This window comes from Lepisma saccharinum, chromosome 23 (assembly GCF_977018435.1).
Source record: "Lepisma saccharinum chromosome 23, izLepSacc3.1, whole genome shotgun sequence".
Taxonomy (NCBI): Eukaryota; Metazoa; Arthropoda; class Insecta; order Zygentoma; family Lepismatidae; genus Lepisma; species Lepisma saccharinum.
Genome location: NC_139251.1, coordinates 46,838,756 through 46,860,369, shown reverse-complemented (window position 1 = coordinate 46,860,369; position 21,614 = coordinate 46,838,756). Strand labels below are relative to the sequence as shown.

At 38.3% G+C, this 21,614-nt stretch overlaps 1 protein-coding gene across 1 annotated transcript in view; it reads left to right on the top strand.

Moving 5' to 3' along the window:
* LOC145977754 (WD repeat-containing protein 46) overlaps positions 1-15,599 on the top strand; it is a 40,448-nt gene extending 24,849 nt beyond the window's left edge. Inside the window, exons 8-13 of the mRNA XM_083110018.1 lie at positions 1,994-2,147; positions 3,669-3,816; positions 5,021-5,115; positions 10,576-10,671; positions 13,416-13,526; positions 15,280-15,599. Of these exons, the coding sequence (XP_082966144.1) occupies positions 1,994-2,147; positions 3,669-3,816; positions 5,021-5,115; positions 10,576-10,671; positions 13,416-13,526; positions 15,280-15,438 (763 nt within the window). The 3' untranslated portion in view covers positions 15,439-15,599. The remainder of the gene's footprint in view (positions 1-1,993; positions 2,148-3,668; positions 3,817-5,020; positions 5,116-10,575; positions 10,672-13,415; positions 13,527-15,279) is intronic.
* Positions 15,600-21,614: the final 6,015 nt, after the last annotated feature.

Below are 21,614 nucleotides of genomic sequence, written 5' to 3'. Positions count from 1 at the left end.
TATTCATCCTCTGATGAGAGCACTCGTCATTGGCATGACGAGTTAACGCTTGGCAATACGAAAGGTACAAATAAGACTTAGGAATTAATCAACTAGAAAAGACCATAAATGGTCACTCGTTGGGTTTTCTGAACCTTTGAACCTGAATCATGGCTGGGTGTTAGGATATTTACCTGTCTATCTGATGTATGAAGATAATTACGATGAATAGAAATATACTAAGTCCTCTGTTTGCTTCTCTATCGGTTGACCAGAGTGTCGTCTCACTTCTGCTCCACTGCTCTCCTAACCTCTACTCCCTTCTCAATTCCAATCCAAAGTCAGTCACCTCTCAGCTTGTCTCACCTCTATATCACTAGGCCATGGAGCTCTTCCTCCATGCCGAATCGTGTTTTTAATTGCCACTATGCAAACTGCTGACTCCACAGGCAGAGGAAACTACCTGTTTCCTGAATAGCTCAGGAGGTTTGCATAGCACAACACTGTGCATTGTTTACATGCCTCAGAGGCTGAGACAACTGAGAAAAACAAGTGAATGCCCTGGTCAACGTGAAGCATTCGGAGAGGCTTTTATAAAATAAACATATAATCTTAGGGATTGATACGATGTTGTGTGAGGTCTAAGTCTTGTTGCTGATCTCAGGTTATTGAAGAATATCCACTCTGTTTCTATTGTTTCTATTACAAAATCTCAATGTCCATGTGAGAGGTACTTGCCCATGGCATGCTACTCAGAACCAGCAAGGGCTCTTGTCTGCTTGTGAACACTCTACGATGTATGACAGTAGGAAACTTCTTACGTCACGTACCGGCAACATATTTGTTAAAAAAAACACTAAAAAACACACAAACAGTATGATAGAAAACACTTTAGCAGTTCTGCTGAGCTTTTGGTCCCATCTCGGGATCATCATCAGGGCTGGTTGAGGGGCGACAGAAGGGACACGGTTGAAGTTCCGCTACTCACTGCGTTGCCCCTCGACCAGCCCTGATGATGATCACAAGATGGGACCGAAAGCTCAGCAGAACTGCTAAAGTGTTTTTTATCGTGCTGTTTGTGTGTTTTTTAGTGTTTTTAACTCTACGATGTATCAGTATTGACCGGTATTGGAAAATATCAGTTGAAATTTATTTTCCGATACCTGCCAATACTTTTCCGGTTTCATGGATGGCCCAAAAATGCCACGAGACACTTTCGGGGAGTCTAATTATCCTGGAAGTTTCTTCTTATTTTGCACCAGTTTTCCGTGAAAAAAGCTGAATTTTGTGATAACGTAACATGTAATTTAATATTATGATGCAATTCTCAAATATTTTAAAGCAAAGATCCTGGTAAATTGATGCTTGTAATTTAGAGTGGAATACGTACACGCTAATATTAATCTGCCCTTTGGGTCTGAACAACTTTTAATTACTGCAATTTTCATGCATTGGTAGGAATCTGTGAGAGTATCGGTATCGGCTCAGCTGAAACAATTGTCCCATGTCGCTCCTAATGAGTACAAGGTAATCTCTGCAAGAAATTCATTCCAAATTATTTTAATCAGATTTTACATCTTCTTTTTCCAGACCCAAAATGTTATATTTGTTTCCAAAATTTTATATTTTTTCTTTCATTTTACATTTTTTTCTGGCTTCTGAAACATGAACATGTAATTGATCCACATCCAGTTATTCATATTCAAGGAAAAATTAACAGCCCCTATTAATTTTCCATTTTTCATCCAGAGAACAGCACCAGATAATATACCGTATATTTCTGAATCCAAGACGAGGTTTTTTTGCCACAATTTCATGCTCAGAAGTATGGGGTCGTCTTGCTTTCGTGGCATATGATGTGGAATTTTTCTTTTATTTACTGAACAGAACCACGAGCTTCCATTAAGCTCTAACTCTACGCTGTAAACCTGTAATTTTTAATAAATATGTCTTCTCTCATGTTTTACAATTTGTCGACAACAATTTTCAATAATGTTGCATGCAATCATTGCAGGTATATGGCAACATCCTCCATGGATCGAAGTGTGAAAATATGGGATGTCCGTAACTTTGAATGCTTGCAAGATTATAAGCTTCGTTCTGCTGTTTCCAACCTTGCTTTCAGCCAGAAAGGTCTTTTAGCTACAGGAATGGAAAATGTTGTAGAGGTAACTCAGTACTTTGGTTTATATTTCTATACTACCATAGTTTTTTATACTATGAATAAAATGACTGAACTGTGTATTTAATTTTTAATATACATAAAAAATACAACACTGTTACATGAATTGGAGGTGTTAGGTGAAGTAGAGGTGAACTGATAATGAAAATTTTAGGAGAGACTATATATATTTTCTGGTGATAAGGAATCTGGGACACTTTCAGTCTAGCAATCTTCTGCAGAATATTGAGAATGAATTTTACTAGCAAAATCTGTGCCTAAATTCTTTAAGTGGTCAACTTTCAAACTTGCCAACAAATTCATGTTGGATGCTGTAAACGCAGTTTAAAATTACTTTTGTGAAATTTAGAAGTTTTGCACTTCCGCATTGCACAATTTAATGGTTAAATCAGTGAAGACAATGGATCTTCAAAATTAATAGGATTTGACCATTAAATTGTGCAATGCGGAAGTATGAAATTTCTAAATTTCACGGAAGTAATTGCCAACAAAGTTCTTGGTTCAAGTCCCACCTTGGTCGTTAGTGTTATTTATCAGTTTCATGTAATCATACTCATCCTCATAGTCACGTGGCAGAAATAAGTTGCAAAAATACAAATACAACTGAATGTTTCTACAATCACTTTTTTCATTATTATATGTAACAGGTTTACACAAAAAAGATCCCAGCCATTTGTTTCATCCAGCCACTCATTCTCAGTCCCTGATGTTTTCTCACAACTTTCGAACTAATGAACGTAATTCAGTGAAATTTGATGTGGACATGCCTTGCTGTACGAGAAACACAATGACCTCGTTTAGAGTGTTGAAGTGGTTGCCATCAGCATCGGCATATTTGAAATCAGCCTTCAATTCGCGCAGGGACAGGTGCCACACGAGTCACGCCACCACACTTGTAACCATGCTTCTCATGTACCATGGCAAATTTCACTGAAGTTGCGTCCGTTACTTTGAAATTTATAAGGTAAAATCAGGGGCCGAGAGTGAGAGAAACACCTGGTAGATTAAAATGGCTGCATGATTGATCAAAGCAAAAATGTTTTAGTTTAGTCAGGATAGTGCTGGATACTTATTTTTCACCATTACTACCAGCTGAGAATAAAGTTATGAGATATCTAGAAAATCAAAATCTTTCTATGCCAATAATAGCACAATTTTTCATGGTCCCAATTGAACAAAATTTCCCCACATTTTATGCTATTCCATGTTGGTCCTCTGAAAAATGTAAAATCAAGGTTCCACGGTAATTATTAATACAAGGACTTTGATTTGACATTTGTTCAGTAGTTTTAGTCTACATTAAAATCTGTATTTTCACATTAATGTTTTTGTTGTTGTGTGATTAACTTTTAAGGAGCACTTCTTTCATTATCATGGGTTGTGGTATTTCACCATCCACACCATGAACATACTTGTTGCTTTCCTCTTCAAGTATTCTCTATTTACTTGTATGAAATGCAATGAATTAGTTACATTCCAGAAATGCATTATTTTTCTACTTTTCCAGGTGTACAAAGATTGTTGCAAACAAACTGTTGAAAAGCCGTACTTGAGACATAGAATGCATAAGTTTGTGAGGCAGTTGGAGTTCTGTCCATTTGAAGATGTTTTAGGAGTTTCGAGTGATCAAGGATTTACAAGTCTTTTAATCCCAGGTATGTGAAAAACATGACTTATGTAGTGTATATGATGGGATGTTTTTAAGGAGTGACCCATTCTGCAGACACCAAAATGTCGTCCTCACTTTCATGTAGTACACCCTGCACTGCATCATGCAGACACTAATGAGGCTTCGACACCTGGAACTGCAGCCACTATAATCCTCTGTTGAGTCATACACATGTGTTTGTACCTTCATCCATCTCATGTTATCCCCAACCATCCTTATCTTTGGGATTAGCCAAAAATGGCAGCAGAAATAAAATAATAAATTCATTGAGGAAACTATGGTGAAAAGCTCAAATCGGGTGAAAATTTTATAGTGTGTCAATTTTTTTGGGGCCTCCTCCTTGGCCGTGCAGTCTAAGATGCTGTGTTTTGGACTCCTACTGCGGGACAGCATGGGTGTGAGTCCACCTGACTTCAATCTCTGGGTTTTCGGCCTGTGTACGTGAGGGAATTGGGGAGCTACGAGTGAGTAGCGTAACCTTGTCTGCGAAATCTATAACTGCTGAGGGTCCGACGTGCTGACCCCACATCACTTCATTACTGGTTGACAATCGCCACACCTCTAGGTAGGAGTGTGGGAGGAGACTGGCAGTTGGGATATAGGCCAAGGCCCTTCCAGGGCTGTAGAGCCATGGGTTATGTTATGTTAATTTATTGGAACCATGAAGATAACCTGCTGAGGTGGGAGATCATCCAATCAGTTATGGGGTGACATGTGATCAGCATGACGAACTTCCAATTGTTGTTATAGGTTTCCATGACTGCGTTATGCTACTCATTTGTAGCTCCCCAATTTCTTCAAGATGGTGAGTGACTACCGGTCCCATACACAGGCCTAAATCTCAGGAGTAAAGTAGTTATGCTTTCCCCAGGAGACTCGGAACCTGCGTGCGTCCCATAGCCAGAGCCCAAAGCATGATGCCTTAGACTGAATGGCTACGGTGCAGGACAGATGCAGTGTATAATCTACGAAAATTTAAATTATGGGAACATAATCAGGGAAGTGTCTCATACCTAGAACAGAAGCAAAAAAAATTGTTCACTTTAGAAGCTTTTGGACAGTGGGAAGTATGCATTTACTTGCAGAAAAATAAAATTCCAATTTCTTGCATGAGGGGAAAAAAAATTGCAAGAAAAGTCTGCAGAGAAATGCATTCAAATTTATTCTGAATTTCTGAACTTCTTTCCCAGGTGCTGGTGAGCCCAATTTTGATGCCCTGGAGATTAATCCATTCCAAACCAAGACACAAAGACGAGAAGCAGAAGTTAAAGCTCTACTGGATAAGGTAATGTACAACTTACACAGGATTATTAACCCATTTCTGAAGCTACCAAATGAGAAAAGTATATATTTGTCACAAAATCCAGATTATTATGATATCTGGATAATCTGCACTACCTATAAATTCAAGGTGTGGTTGTAATTTGTTAATCGTTTTTGGCAAAGTTAAATGTGAAGAGACTATATCTAAGATAAAAAAAAATTGCATATTCTTTGAACTTTGAAGAATTTTTCTTCACCAAAAATTTTAAACAAATGAAATTAAATGAAGGAAGTTAATATTTATTGAAGTTGATAATAATTGCTGAGAGCATTGATATAGAAATAATATTATGGAGATAAATGTTTATAAAAGAATGGATTATTTAGATTATCTGGATAGTGTAAATTAATCGGCCAATATAGACATATGTGTGTGTTGGTTTATTGGTAACATTACTAATATTACGGGGGACAAATTTATTGTAAATAAAAACTGAGGAGAGCGGTAGAAAAAATGTTAGATCGGAGGTACACCCTTTTGAATGGTGAGAGAATACAAAGAAAGAAAGAAAAAACTGTAAATTAAGTTTTGTGATCAGCATCTGCTTGTGCCTTATTGAAGACAATATTATTGGAAATATGTTACATATTCTCAAGTCTAACACTGAATCTATTCAGAAAATGGCAAACACTCATTTAGTTGCATTTCAGACTCAAGCGACAGGTGACACATGTCTCTTAGAAACAAACCTTCATAAATAAATGCTACATTTCAAACTGAAGTGACACGACAAGTTCCATGTGTTTCTCGGACTGAACCATTTCCTCAATGTGGTGCATGGTGTCTCCTTGGTTTGTTTTGCTTTAGACTAAAAGGACCCTTGTCACATGAGGATATTACCAACCAGTTCAGGCCTGTGCAGGCTATCATACTACTATGGTGTGAAACAGTGTTGTTGATTGGCTCAATCTCAAGTGGCATGAGTCTCTTGTCACTTGCTGCCTAAGTCTGTTGAAGATTTATCAAAAGCAGGGCTTCCGTATACTTATTTTTAGTATTTTATCCTGCTTTCGACGTTCTTTTTTTTTTTTCTTTAATATTGGGCCAAACGTGGGGGTTACGAAATCCATCAACTCCCTCTTTGGCACACCACTGTTTGTCGTGCGTTAAGTGTTTTGCGTTATCGAATGAACTGACGCGATGTGAATGTACCATCACATGGGAGTCATAAGATCGGCATTTGTCATGCAACAAACTTTTTTCCCTTTGTTACCGAATAATGTGGTGCAGTTCTAGCGAAGATAAAGTGCGCACCTATCGTCACCGGAAGCTGCACGGGAGCTTGCACGAAAATACCAATCGAAGTGGCGCAATATATGCAGAGATAGTCAACCTCCGTGACTGAGTTGTTAGTACAGTGAACTAGGGTGCTAGGGGACCTGGGTTTGAATCCTGGTGTTGGCATGGTTGTTCTTTCCGAGTGTCTCTTCATTAATTTCACCATACAATTACTCATTCTCGTCATCGCAATTAGCCAAAAATGAGAAATGCAATGCTAAAATAATTTTACAAAAATCAAGTTACGCATAGATAAGAGTGGTCACCCACTGCCATAAGAGCAATAACGTCTGTATTTATTGTGCGAGAAACGTTTAACTGAAAGTAGCGCGATTTTGCTAGAAATCCAGTACGGGCCTACAGTCACACAGGAGTAGTAACATGGTTACTTGTTGCGTGAAATGATTTGCGTTACCGAGCAAAGGGGCGTGATTTTTTCAGAGATTGAGTTGTCCTGGTCCCTGGTTCGATTCCCGGTGGGATATCTAAAATCTCGACGATTTTATCTAACTCCGATCGCGAAAACCATAAACTGAGACGATCTGACTATGCATCAGACAACAAAAAGTGTCTGGTCTTGGTACTCCATGGGCTATTTACGACGGAGGAATGGTGTATTCAGATTACAACTGTAATCATCCTTTTTTTAATCGAATAATTTTACTTCGTGCACAGCGAGACTTAGAACTGTGGTTTATATTTGTTTTCACCCCTTTCACACATTCACCTGAAAGTCACAATAATTATGATTCCCAAGAAAGTTGTTTGCATTGACTTCCGATGGATTTGGGTGGACTTGTCATTCGCCACACCAGTGCCATGTTGCCGGTTGTTTAAGTCTGTTCAGTTGCGTGGAACTGAGAGCGTACATTTGATTACGTTCTGGCTTCGCGGGAGGGATTAAGAGAAAAAAAGAAATGGAGCTTGTCAAGCACGGCAATTAGCGAAGTTTTCGAGCGGAAACTATGTGCATAAGAAATTACAATTTGCATCTTTTTCCGATGTGATTGAAGATATTTTTTTTACAACTGCTAGCATAGTTGTTTCATCACAAATCTGCAGTGTAAACACACGGCCTCGATTGCCTACTTAATTTGATGATATTTCGCAAGAAGGCGTTCATTTCTCATCATTGGTGATGTAGTTATTTGCAGAATGTTAGAAATTGCAATGTTTCTTCACATTTCACATTTTTGCGCATCACGAAAATAAAATGTCCCTACCAATTATTTTACCAATCCGATATATATCTATAAATATCTTTTAAAGTAGCACAAAATTCTGCCATTCTATTATAATGTCGTACTTTTCAAAAAAGTAAATGTCCATTTGGAATTTTATATCGGATCTGTAGATTATTGGTATCGGTAAATTTTAATTTTATATAGGTACTTTATCAGTATTGGCCAATAATTCATATCGGCCCATCGATAGTGAATTACCGCATATGAATTATCTGCATATCCACATAATTTGTGTATCCCATTAAAAACAAATACCATATTTACACTTGTGTAATGTGTGTGCATGAATTATGCGCACCCTGGTTTTTTATGGGGAATATCATCTCGTATATTATGCGTAGAGGCATGCATATTTCATTTTTGACGAAATCATAAAATGTGAAATAACACATTGCAATGTTAATTTTTGATGTTTCTGCAAGGTGTGACGTGCATTTTCCTATCCTGTTTTGTCACGAAATAATGCAAAATTAACTGCAAAATGCGAAATAAACTCTTAAACATGAAATTTACAGTTTATTTACCGACACGACACTTTCTGAAGTTTGAATTATACTGAGAGTTATGCAATTCACAGAAAATTGATGAATTCTGCTGTAATATTTGAGAAGAGAAACTGGACCCCTTGATACAGAATTAAACATAATACTCTGATAACTACATAAATATGCTATTAGAAGGTAAAAGGTAAAGGTAAAGTGCTCCCCTGTGCTTAGCACCATGCCATGAAGGCGTATAGGGGGTGTGGGGGATATGTTTATTTTGTGTAATAAGTGCAATTTTGAAATCAAAGTTAGGATTATATGTAGTTGCAATTTTAAAACCAATCTGTCATTTTATATACCACTTTGGATCTGATTTTCCAACTCTATAACACTGAAATTTTATTTTATTTACCAAAAATATGTGCCTCTAATAATGCGCAATACAATTCGATCCCCGGCCCGTTCAAATCCAGGAACTTTTCTAACGGAAGCGGCCCCGGTGCCCACCCAGTGTCGAATGACATGGGTACCTGGGGGAAACCCTGGGGGGGGGGGGGTAAAGGTGGTCAGGGGCATGATGCTGATCACATCACCCCACTCACGACCGGATCAAGAAAGTGTGGGGAGTTACCCCCCCCCCCCATATGCCTTCATGGCATGGTGCCAAGCACAGGGGAGCACTTTCTATTTTTAAAAAAAATGTTAAATTCATGGCTTTCTTAGGTGTTGGTCATAAAGCTGTTGCTATGACGGCGCGATTTGACGTTTGCACGGAATCGTCTGGCATTATTGACCATAACCTACTTCAAATGTTTTGTCAATAGCTTCATTTGTGTTGTTTATGTTGCCTTGGAGATTGCGCGACAACAATAAAATGGAATTAACTCGTGAACATTTCCGTGCGATGATTTTTTACGATTATCAACGTGGATTATCAAGACAAGAGTGCATCGATCAACTTACTTCCACATTTGGCGATGAAGCCCCATCCTTTGCCACTGTGAAACGCTGGTATAACGAATTTAATCGTGGTCGCCATTCGCTCACCGACGAGATTCGCAAAGGTCATCCAAAATCAGTTGTTGTTCAAAAAAACATTGATGCTGTGCAAAACCTAATACTGCAAGATCGTCACGTCACATACTGTGAGATTGAGGCAACCATAGGCATTAGTTCCACCAGCATATATAAAATATTACATGAACATTTAGCTGTGAGAAAGGTATGTTCTCGTTGGATCCCACACAATTTGACAAAAACTCAAAAAGATGCTCGTATCATTTGGTGCAAACAAATGCTCAATAAATACAATCGTGGTGCTTCAAAAGACGTATATAAGATTGTAACAGGTAACGAATCATGGATATATGCATATGAGCCGGAACGTAAACAGCAGTCGACTGTATGGGTGTTTCAAGATGAACCCAATCCAACAAAAGTTGTTAACGCTCGAAGCACATCCAAACAAATGGTCGCCTGTTTTTTCGGGAAAACTGGTCATGTGGCAACTGTGCCTTTAGAGGAACGTAGAACGGTCAACTCTGAATGGTACACAACAATTTGTTTGCCAGAGGTCTTCGGTCAAATACGGAAAACAAACGCCGTCGGATCATTCTTCATCAAGACAATGCCAGCTGTCACACATCTCGTCTAACAACCGACTTTATGAACAGTCAAAAAATCGAATTGATGGGTCATCCGCCGTACAGTCCTGATTTGGCACCCAATGACTTCTTCTTGTTCCCGAATGTCAAGAATAAATTGCGTGGACAACGATTTTCGTCGGCGGAAGACGCCGTTGATGCGTTCAAAAACCATATTATGGAGGTGTCTCAAGAAGATTGGAAAAACTGCTTTGACAAATGGTTCGAACGAATGCAAAAGTGTATTGACCATAAAGGAGAATACTTTGAAAAACAATAAAGCAGTTTTCAATGCCAAATTCCTGTTTTTTCATTGTTAAAATATATATAGTGACCCTCGTATTCTGTGCATAATAAACAGTTTTTGGAGGCAAAAATTTTGGAAAAAAAAGTGCACATTATACATGAGTAAATACGGTACATGCTTGTACATTGTATTTGTATTCTGTCTGAATGTGCTCATTTGAAAGAATACACAACCCAATTGTCCATCTGAATGTGTCTTTAGAACTTCACAAAATAAATTTCTTCCTACACTCTTCTTTATTTTAGGCAAAACCCATCAATGGCCATGGTTGTGTGTATAAATCAATTGATTTCTTTAAAAATGTTGGCCTAGTTATATCAGTAAAAATTTCATATTGCATAACCTATCATATTTATAATTATGCACAATAACTTTTAAGTCTCTGAAATGCATTAGGATTGACAAAAATGTGATATTGACATTCACTAAAACAGTACTTATGTCTGTTCTGTTTTTCCTTCTAGATTCAACCTGAATTGATAACCCTGGAACCTGATAAAATTGCAGAAGTAGATGTTCCAACGCTAAAGGATATGATTGAAGCTAAAAAGAAACTTGCGGTAAGTATTACATTATGCAATAATCTTCGTGTTTTCACAGGAAAATGTAAGTTTGTGGTGTGCTATGTTTCAAAATATGTAATTCTTATTTTTAAATATTTTTTAAAGAATATAAATCTCAACTATTTGGATAAAGCACTTTAACCCTTGATTGACTGACGGGACTTTAAAGTCCGACATCCTACAAACGCTTGCTACATGACACATTTGGTTTCTGTCTTGGTGGAACTTGTGCATCCCTGTTATGTGTAGTGTTTACTACTCACAACAAACGGCAGGCACTGCTGGAAGTAACCTTTGTCAGAAAAGTTCCAGGACTGGGCTCGTAAAAAATAATTTATTCAACTCAGGAACTGATAGTCCTAGGTTTTGTCAAAATAGTCCCCTCTGCTATCTATACACAGCTGCCACCGTTTCTGGAGGTCATGGAAGCAAGCAGGGAAAGCTTCATCTAGGATGCTTCTCAGCACATCTGTCACAAAACCGTTCGGATTGCTACCAATATCTTCATGACACTTCCCTTTCAGCAGTGTTTGCACACTGGGAGACAAATAATAATGACACGGTAACTGGTCAGGTAAATATGGGGGATGTGGTAGAGCAGATACGATGCTTGGCCAGATATTCCTGGACTGATAAAGCAGTATGTGGCCTTGCATTGTCGTGCAATAAGAACCACCGCCCAGATGCCCACAAATCAGGATGGCGTCGCAGAATTGCTTGATGCAAATGTTTCAGAAAGTCAATATAAAGGTTTTTGTTTATCGTTTGTCCTTCAGGCAGATATTCATGGTGCACCAAACCTTTAGCATGAATAAATGGGATCAACATTGTCTTTGGATCATCTTGCACTGAATCTCTGCCCATCCGAAACCTTTCGTGCCATTTCAAGATACGGCTTCTCGATAATGCCTTGTCACCAAATGCTTGCTGTATCATATTCCATGTTTCACTAGGGGTTTCCCAGCTTAACACACTGCTCTGCTCTGCACGTCCATCACAACACTTGTGTAACTTCCAACTAAATGCGCCAACAAGCCAAACAGTGGGCTGCTAAGCACAGCCCTGCCACCTAGTGTGTTTACATGGAAACACTTCCAAGCTTATTTCTATCCAGAACACACATCAGGTGACTGAATAACACCCATTTTTTTGTTTTTGAATATCACAGGTAAAGAATAAAAAAATCAGTCCTGGAACTTTTCTGAGATAAGGTTGTATATGCAAGGGAGCAGTAAGCAATTTCTTAGACCTTAGTAATGCAGCCATATTGACCTCATAAAAGTGCAGTGGTCTTAGATTTATGAAAATTTGATATTAGAATAACTGTAAGTACCCCAGATTTTTTATAACTTATTCTTAGCTCTCATAAATATGGTTATAAAATAATTTTGCCCAAATTTGATCAGAAAGTTTTATGAGCAAATCATCACTTCGGGCTGTGCAGTCCTGACAGGCTTCTGGTGTCTACTTTGCTCAAAAAAATATTAATTGTATTTTCCGTACATCTAAACTAGTAGTGTGCCCCAGATTTTCAAAACTGTTGGTATATACACTTTTTCTTAGTAGTCAGCCCTCCCTCATTTTGCCATTTTTCCTAATTTTGACATCATTTTTTTACTAATACTGGGCCAAATGGGGGATATGACCCCTACCAACTCCACTCCTTGCACACCCCAATGTTCTAGACAGCTCCTTTTGGTGTTGTAGGGCTATGGCAGAAATATCAATATTGATGATGAAATTGATGGGTAACTGGGAGAAAATATCTCTAATGTAGAGACACCATTTGAGCATAATAGCGATGAATATAAGGTAGTGGTGTGCCCAAGGGGGTGTTGGCAGGTAATAACACCCCTCCCCCTGCCCTGTGGCCTAGAAGTTTTTTAGAAAGTCTTAATTAATAATTCTCGAACTAAACAATAGCATTTTCTATTTCGTAAGATTACTTAGTGTTTGTTAGAAGTTTTTAGACAAACTGAACCCCTATTTTTTTTCTAGATTTATTAATTTACCTTAAATAACATTTTAAGAGAAATACAATTTACAAACAAGTCAACGTAATTTTTGAAAAAAGAATCATTGTTAAGACTTTCAACTCACAGTTATTCTCATAAAATGTTTTGTAGTTTTTCTGAAAAACTTCTATTTCTTATTTTTCAAAATTAGATTTATTGAATATTATGAAAGTTTACACTATTTGGAACATTTCTGAGAAAACCGGACGTTGATAGGAGACACCGTTCCCGAGATATATCAAATCCAAAAATATCAAATATGGCAGATTATTTTCAAGATGGCGGCTGCCTGAGCGCAGATATCAATTGGCTACTTGACTGAAAATATCTTTAATGATAGAACAATTAATCCTACAAAGTCTCTTGCTTTTATCAATAAGCCAATGATTCGGGACTTAGCCTCCAGCCTGTGATAAAGATGTAATTTTTTGTGCTTTTGTTATAAGGTCCGAAGTAATTTTGCGGCAGGTGTATATGTTCATTCTCTTCATCGCGAACATTATTACAAACATGATATACATGTTGGATCACCACTGTTTAGAATCTTTGCACATGCTCAAGATAAAATTATACTGATATGTTATTTAATGATTCAGTGTGACTTGAATGAAAACAACAGAAAACCACAGTTTGTGGCATGTGCCTTTTCCTGATCACCTAGAAATAGCTAATGATTAAAAGAATTACATTTGGATGAATATATCGTAATTTTGTTTATGTTTACAGTATGTAAAGGTACCAAAGATTGATTTTGAACCAAGGAACAAGAAGGGCAAGAGAGGAGGTTCAGCCAAAGCTGCCAAGATCAAGAAGGTGGTTGTAGAACAAAGGAGAAAGGTTAGTACAATTATCCTTTATCAAGAATAATGGTTATAGACAATCTCTTCCTTGAGTGTTCAAACTTTTCTCCAAAGGACTTGAGTTCTGAGCTGTCAGGCAACATTTGTCACGTTTAGGCTGTGTTGGCCCTTAAATCAAGCAAGGAAGATTTGTTATCATGGAGTTGATTTGTTTTGTATTCATTGCCAAAGTTAAGTGTCAGCACTTTAGCAATGCTGGTTAGGTTGTGTTTCTGACTTTGGTTCAATTGCAAGGAGAGAGCAAAAGCATTGTTAATGTCTGACGTGAAAGTAACACTGTATCCACCCTTGAACCCCTGCTTCCCTTTAAGATGGAAAGTGTACTCTACTCTAGTGTAAAATTGTCTCAGCCCAACCACTCATCTGCCTAAGGTAAAGGTGGGTTACCATGTGTTCATTTCACCATGCCATGAAGACACATTTGGGGGGAGGGGAGCTCCATACGAGGTTTGTCCAAAAAAACCTGAACTTTTTCAAAATCAATTTACCTTGTACACAGCTTAATCACATTTATCACCTTCAAAGTAGTGTCATCCACTGCTAATACAATGCTCCCAGCTCTTCTTCCACCGTTGGAATGCATTTTGGACAACAGTTGAAAAGATCTTTACTGATGTCAACACTTGTTTCTTTTTGTTCATCTTGTCAGCAACCTGATGCATGTTGAGTTTTTGCACCAACATCGTGTGACACGACATTTTGCTTATTCCCTCTTCTTCAATTTCACAGACGGTCAACTGGCGATTTTCCCGAACCATAGCATGCACTTGCTCAACATGCACGTCATCACATGACGTTGATGGCCGTCAGACTTTGCATCAACTTAATGGATGTTCGGCCTGCTTTGAACCACTCATAACATTGTGTCTGGCTCATGCAGGCTTCCTCTTATGTTCTTGCAACATTTTGAACATTTCTGTAAACGTCTTACCCAATTTGAAACAAAATTTATTGCACATGCCATGTTGCTCTTCAAGTATCAAGTGGTCAGATTAATCGGTACTCTATCGGTATTGGCCGATATAGGCATATCAGTGTATCGGTAAAATTACCGATTATTTTACAGATCCGATATAGCTATAAATATCTTCTATTTTAGTGAAAAATTGTACCATTTTGTTATAATTTTGATGGATAATTGCCATGCCCTACTTAAGAAAGTAAACATTTAAATATGCAACTTCCTTTGCACTGCAGTCACCTCGAAACACACTTTTAATAAGGAGATCCATGAACCATTCAGGTCGTCAAAGACGTTTTGGAATTTTATATTGGATCGCTAGAATATTGATAAATTTTATATCTGTACTTTAATAGGTATTGGTCAAAATTTCATATTTTAGACCCATCCCTAATATTTTTTTTTCACGTATTCGTTATTTCCTGTATGCATGGGTGAGTTTTGTTAATAGGGTTATACAGTGTGTTTGTTTTGGCTCTGGTCCAAGATAGCGCATGAACAACTTCTATAACACAGGTTAGTACTCATTATGCAATATAAATATAATTGTCTATATACTAAAGATATGTGCATAAATAAGCGGGACGAAAATACCAGCATATGTGCCATGTCATGCGGTATCTCGGCTCAGAGCCAAAACAAACTCACTGTACCTGTATGATCACGTCACATATGCGAGCATGTAGGAATTCCTGGAATCCAGTCATTTGACAAAGAGTAATTAAGTAAATTCAACATGCTGATAATTGTATTGCCTTGTTACTTGTAGGACTTTGTCAAGTCAATAGCTCAAGAAGCAGAGGCTTTGGAAGAGATCCTAGGAGAAACTGGGGAAGATGACGGACAAGAGAAATCAGACAAACCAAAAAGTGTATTGGACAGATTCTTACCTGAAACTAAGCTTAAAAAAACAGTTCATAGACACTGAGGTAAAATCACATTGGAAGGAAGGAGATGGAATGGAAGTGATAGCAGCCTTATTTTTGTACTGGTTTGTCCTGTAAATACGATTTTTTTTAAAAAAACTCTGAATTATTCTTCCAAAAATGATACAGCAGAGAGCAGAACCCTTTTTATTTTTCTAGAGTTTACACAGCCCTTCAGTGTCTAGTATATTGTTTCTCAACCTATGGGGCATGCCCCACTGCTTGGAGGGGGTGTTTGGTGGATCGAGAAGTCAAGCTCGAAAATGTATTTACAGTGTCTTAAAAACCTATCATGTTTAAATTCCTAAGATATATTGTTTTAACAATTTAAATTCAACCCGTGTTGTACATAGCCTAAACTACATTTCTGTTATTCGCTCTACCATTGAGTTATTTCATATGAAATCAACACAGCCTACAACCTGACCAACTCTGATTTTCATGAAATCTGGGGAGTTGAAACTATGCATGGGACTTAGTAACTATGGAAATTTTGAGTCTTGTAATTGTTAAATTATTCAAGGTTAAAGTTTGCATAAATTGCCCTTTTAGAGCCCACTTAGCTATACTAAATGTGCTGTAACTCCGCCCCTATTATGCCTAGGAAGCTCAAATAAAGCTTATTGTACAGGGAATTGAACAAGCTTTCCAGTGATATATAACAAGTCTACCTTTGGATAAAAATATAATTTTGTCACGCAACCTTGACCTTGAATATCTCAAAACACGTAATCACCAAAAATTGTGAAAAAAATATATTTGGCACACCATGCTGTACTCTAAAACATATCAAAAAATCATACTGCAATGGGATCAGAAGATACAAAATAATATGTGTAACTATGTGACTGATAAAAGCCTCATTACATGAACTATGACGAGTCGAAAGTCCCTTAACACCCCCTACAAAATGTAAAGGGAGTTATCCTGGGCATGAAAGAAATAAGATAGGCACAGGGAGATCCCTAGCTGTGTGTGTCAAATGCAGGTCCGGCATATTGTCGACCGCCATATTGAATTCAACGCAAACATTTCAAAGGAAAGGGGGTGATGTGATATATCAAATCAGGCTAGAATTTCACGAGAAATGAAATGAATAATATTGCCTTGCCTAACTTAACCTAACCTTACCGAGAATGGTCAGTGGGGCTATCCATGAATTGTTTTGCGCTAATTGTGATTACGAACCGATAAAAATCTTATTTTCATAGCACTTTAATGGCAAACGTTCATCATCGAAGATGCCATTTTTGTATCCTGCAATTTTACGATCGATGCCAAACTTACCTGTAATCAAATCAGTCCACATTCCACATGTTGTTCTACATCGTGATTGTCACTGTCACATGTAAGCACCTTCTTTGGGCAAAATACCGAAATCCATAAGTTTATTCATTAGCCCACGGCCATCCTCCTGCACATTCCACCTAACAATCTGTACAACATTAACAACTTTTTTTACTGTTCTCTTCCGCCATTCTTACACGATCCATGCTCTCAAAGTATGAAATCGACAGTGTGGCAATGCTGTAGACCGTGTAACTAATTCCGAACGTCAGTTGTTCATATCAACAAATATGGCTACCATACTTCTATATTGCGAGAATTGAAAACTTTTTTTACAACTTCTACACGTTAATGAACAATTTTTTCACCTCACACCAACATGTTAACTTGAGATAAATCATCACGACTAATTATTTCGTGAGTATAAGACGTAGCATAGAAATTACAGAAGGGTCCGATATTGTAAATTCTTGCCTTAACGAATAACGTTGAGTCGTTTACTGTTGATTATGTTATTTGAAGTGATACATGCTGCTGCTGTTAAGAGATGGATGTTGGTTGGTGATGCTGTATTTCCTGCAGTCTTTCACAATTCTGGTCCCATTTTATTTTTATTTTTGTATCACTTAACATTGAAAATATTCTTTCCGTTTCCACGTTAGAATGTGTCAATGTTAGCACTATTTTCGCGAGACTGGCAATGTTTTCAAAAAAGAACTTGCCTTGAAAGTTCTTGGTAACCGATAACATGTTCCAAAATTCTGATGGAGATTTGTTAGTTTTTTTTTTTTGTTTTTTTCTCCTCCTCGCTAAAGTATCCAGATAAACTAATCCATTCATTCCAAACCAAGCGTGAAGAAAGTGCAACTGACTGGGGAGTAAGCTTTGCACCTTTGCACAATAAAATGTTATTTTCCAAAATTGAAAAAAGTCCCTACGTTTTCCCTCATTTGGCAAAATCTGTCACTACGTGGGCGAAATATAGTGAAAATTCCCTATGCGTAGGGACATGTCCGTTTGGTTGCCATCACTGCCGACAGGTCTCGCATTCGTGCAGTATGAAGCACCCTCTTGTGGCTGACAACTCCCCTGATAAGCTGCCGGCGCTCTCGCGACAACTGAGGATAAAGTAGCGATGTCTAATCTAAGATTAGATGTCAGAAATAAGATGCCAGAAATATTTGTATTTGGGAGGACACCTTTTCCAGCATCCTTGCGACAAGGTACGTGCTTATTTCAATTGTAATTGTAACTGTAATTGTGAAAAGTGGAAACATTACAAAACAAGCGGTTTCTGTTACGGACTTCCTGTAATGCAATTTGCCAGGACCTGTTGCATGATGGGGCCGCAGACGCTCTCGCGGTAAAAGACTTAAATAACCTCCCTGTACATAGAGTAATAGAAAAACCTGGTACAACTGACGTGAAGCTCGCTTGCGCGATGTTGAACACCTGGGCTTGACATGCATGTTGCATATGATTGTAGGCGTGCCTCCTCGCAGACGGGTTTTTTCCGGGTCTTGTGCAGGTCTCTGACCCTGACAGGGTGTTTTTTGCCCTAAATTCAATCTTTACTTAATAAAGTACAACAGATACAAACTTAAACAAGGTACCGTTGGAAAGAGAAAGGTTTTAGGATGTTTTCAATATGGCCAGCATGCAGTTCAGCAACACGTACAAAGCCAAACACACATGTTGAAAGCATGTTTCAACATTTCCTTCAAAATGGTTGCAGTTATCCTCCTGACTTCATCCTGCAGTTGATGGATAGTCCTCGGGCCAAATTTAAAAGCTTCTTGTTTCAGGTGCATCCACAAGTAAAAATTGCATGGGTTGATGTCTGGACATGTGGGAGGCCACATGCCACAGTTGAACATTTCAAGATATCAGTTCGAAATAACATCATCCTCGATATTGCACACCAGACAAGAATTTTCTCTGGACAGTGCGACAACTCTTGAAATGTGTGTGGGATCTCTGAAGCCCAAAATCTAATGTTTTGTTTATTCACTTCACCTGTGAGATGAAAATAAGCCTCATCACTAGGGAGACAAATTTATGGTAAATAAAAACTGAGGAGAGCGGTAAATAAAATGTTAGATCAGCGGCATATACCAGCAGTGGAAAAAATAATAATTTGGCACACACTTTTTCATCATGAGAGGAAACAACATACAAAAGAGCTATAAATTGATAAACTACTTCATTTTTATATACTGTACACATACACAAGTACTTTGCAGCATCTTCCTGATGTGATCAAAGATAAAACGTTCTTCAGCTGCAAGTGGTAGGAAACTTGAGGCAAACATTTCGTTACAAATTGACAGTGTTTTGCGTGTTTTCTACTTAATTTGGCGATATTTTGTGAAAAAGCGTTCATTTCGTGGAAAAGCATACATTTCGCATTACTTCGCGAATAAAATTCGTGCAGAATGTTCAAAATTGCATCTTTTTTTCACATTTCACGATTCCGCGCATCGCGAAAATTCAATGTCCCTACTCATCACGTACCCATAAATTTTCCACCAGAAAATAGTCTTCCACAAGATCCTACAATTCATGCACAACATCCAGGTCCTCCTGCTTTCTTGCCGCTTGACAACGATTGCTGCAAACTAGTGGCGCGAACTATTAGTAAAACTTTCAACCTCCCTCTTTCCAACAGTACCTTGTGGAAGTTTGTATCTGCTGTATTAATTGTTTTAAATGAAGATTGAAATCAGCTGAAACACCCTGTATATACAAATCTGGGTCAACGTGAGAGTATATACAATAATCTAAGCTAACTGAATGGTACATTTCTAACACCCTGTACTATCAATACATAGTAATACAACGTGGCAAGGAAAGGTTAGATGATTTTTCACTCGTGACAAAATTTATCCATGATGAGAAACATTGCAAATATCCACATGAGTCATTTGCTTTGATAACTAATAAGACACCCCTCTACAAAATGTTATATATTGTAGAGATATGGAGATTATTAAACCGAGAAAACCTCGTCATGGTAATATTCACGCTTGTTTATTTCCTGGAATTGTCCGACCAGTGGGTGATCCCAAGAATGCGCTAACTTGTAACTTCCGTTAAACAAGGAACTGAAAGGCAAACGCGTGGATCAAAACAAGATCTACCGCGTTCGAAAGGTTTAACAACCTTTCGAAGCCTAAGATTATAAAAGCAAGCTCACTCCCGGAGCTCGCTCTCTTTTGGATTACTTTTATCATCGATGCTCACATGGATAATTAGTCTCTGATTACTTTACAACACATTAACACTACTGAACTACGACGATGGAACACGGAGTTACGGCTGCCTAGCATGCTACAAGGCGCAAGGGATTGCTCGGTTTGGTGAGCCAAGGGTCGAAGGATAGAACCTTGGCATATGTCACGATTCGGTCTGCAAGAAGCATCAGGACAAGAACATCACACACCTACCAGGTATGAACAAGCGTAAATAACCTTTACATCAACTTTCCATATCTCTACCCTCCTAATCGGAGCAGGTTCAGCCAACAGATACAATTAAGCTCTACCTAAATGTATAATTGAAACTTCCCTGTGACCTCAGATCCCAGGTAAAACGGGATTACAACATGGTGGTGGTGCTTCAGGCCCTTTTTGCAATTGAGTACCCTTCTGTACGAATTGCTTTACATTAGCCTCCCCCCCCCCTCCCTCCCACTTTGGAAGCATTTTTTAAAGTAAATTTTTAGTAATTCCAACTCATACTCCCACAGTATGCTTAAGATGCGTCAGACCCAGTGACAATTTTGTATATTACCCTATGGAATACAACCCCTCTTTTCTCTTTTTATGCCGAGCCCCCCCCCCCCCCCCCAACAAAATCTAGTTCTTCTGCATAACATGTATTCAAGCATCATTCACACAGGAATGAGAACACTTGCTTATATTTATTTGACAAGCGATATATTAATGACATAAATAACTGCATACCCATACTTTCATTTGTTCTTTGGTCAGCACGATGAACCTTCGTTTATGAATACGTCACAGATAGCATTGCACGAACACCTAGATTCCTGCCTCGACCAAATCATAGAGTTAGCTACTGCAATCACGGCAAATCCAATAAATTCACGACCTTTCTCCCCAATTCCCTCCCCTCCACTAACACGGTTAAGGTCTGCTAATAGAAACTACCCTCAATTTGTCCTTGGACTGGAAACACCCAACAGAAACCAACCTCAGCCCTTAGCAAGTACTCACGTTCCTACTCCCTCTAACAATCCTAATAGCTCTGATAACGTAACTAGAAATTCCCACCACTAACATGGTTACCCCAATCCCAACTGCATTATACCCGGCACCATTTAGCGGAAATGACCCAAAATACATTGACTCATTTTTCCTCAAGTTTCAAAATGTAGCACATGCCGGGGGATGGTCGGAAGCTAAGCGTAAAGAGATGTTGCCTTTATTTTTGACTGACACTGCATTAACTTATTTTCATGACATACAGAAACGACCCAATTTTGTAGACCTGACATGCACCCATATCAAAAACAAGCTAAGTACTTTATTTAAAGGCTCGTACCTATCAGCGGATCCCGTACAGATAATACTCGCAAGGAAACAAATGATTAGCGAACCGATCCATACCTATGTTATTGCTAAGAAGGCATTGGTCCAGCAATACTTCCCGAACGCCACTGAAGAACAAACTCTATCTTATATAATCACGGGACTGCGAGCCAAATACATTGGCTGTTTAACTAATAAGCACTTTGCCAAAACAGAGGAATTAATTGCCCACCTACAAAATTTCGAACGCCAGCAATTATTGATTAATTCCCGTATGATGGAGGAAAAGTTTGAAATTGACCAAGCAATAGCACAAGCAAGCTTGCAGCAACAGACAT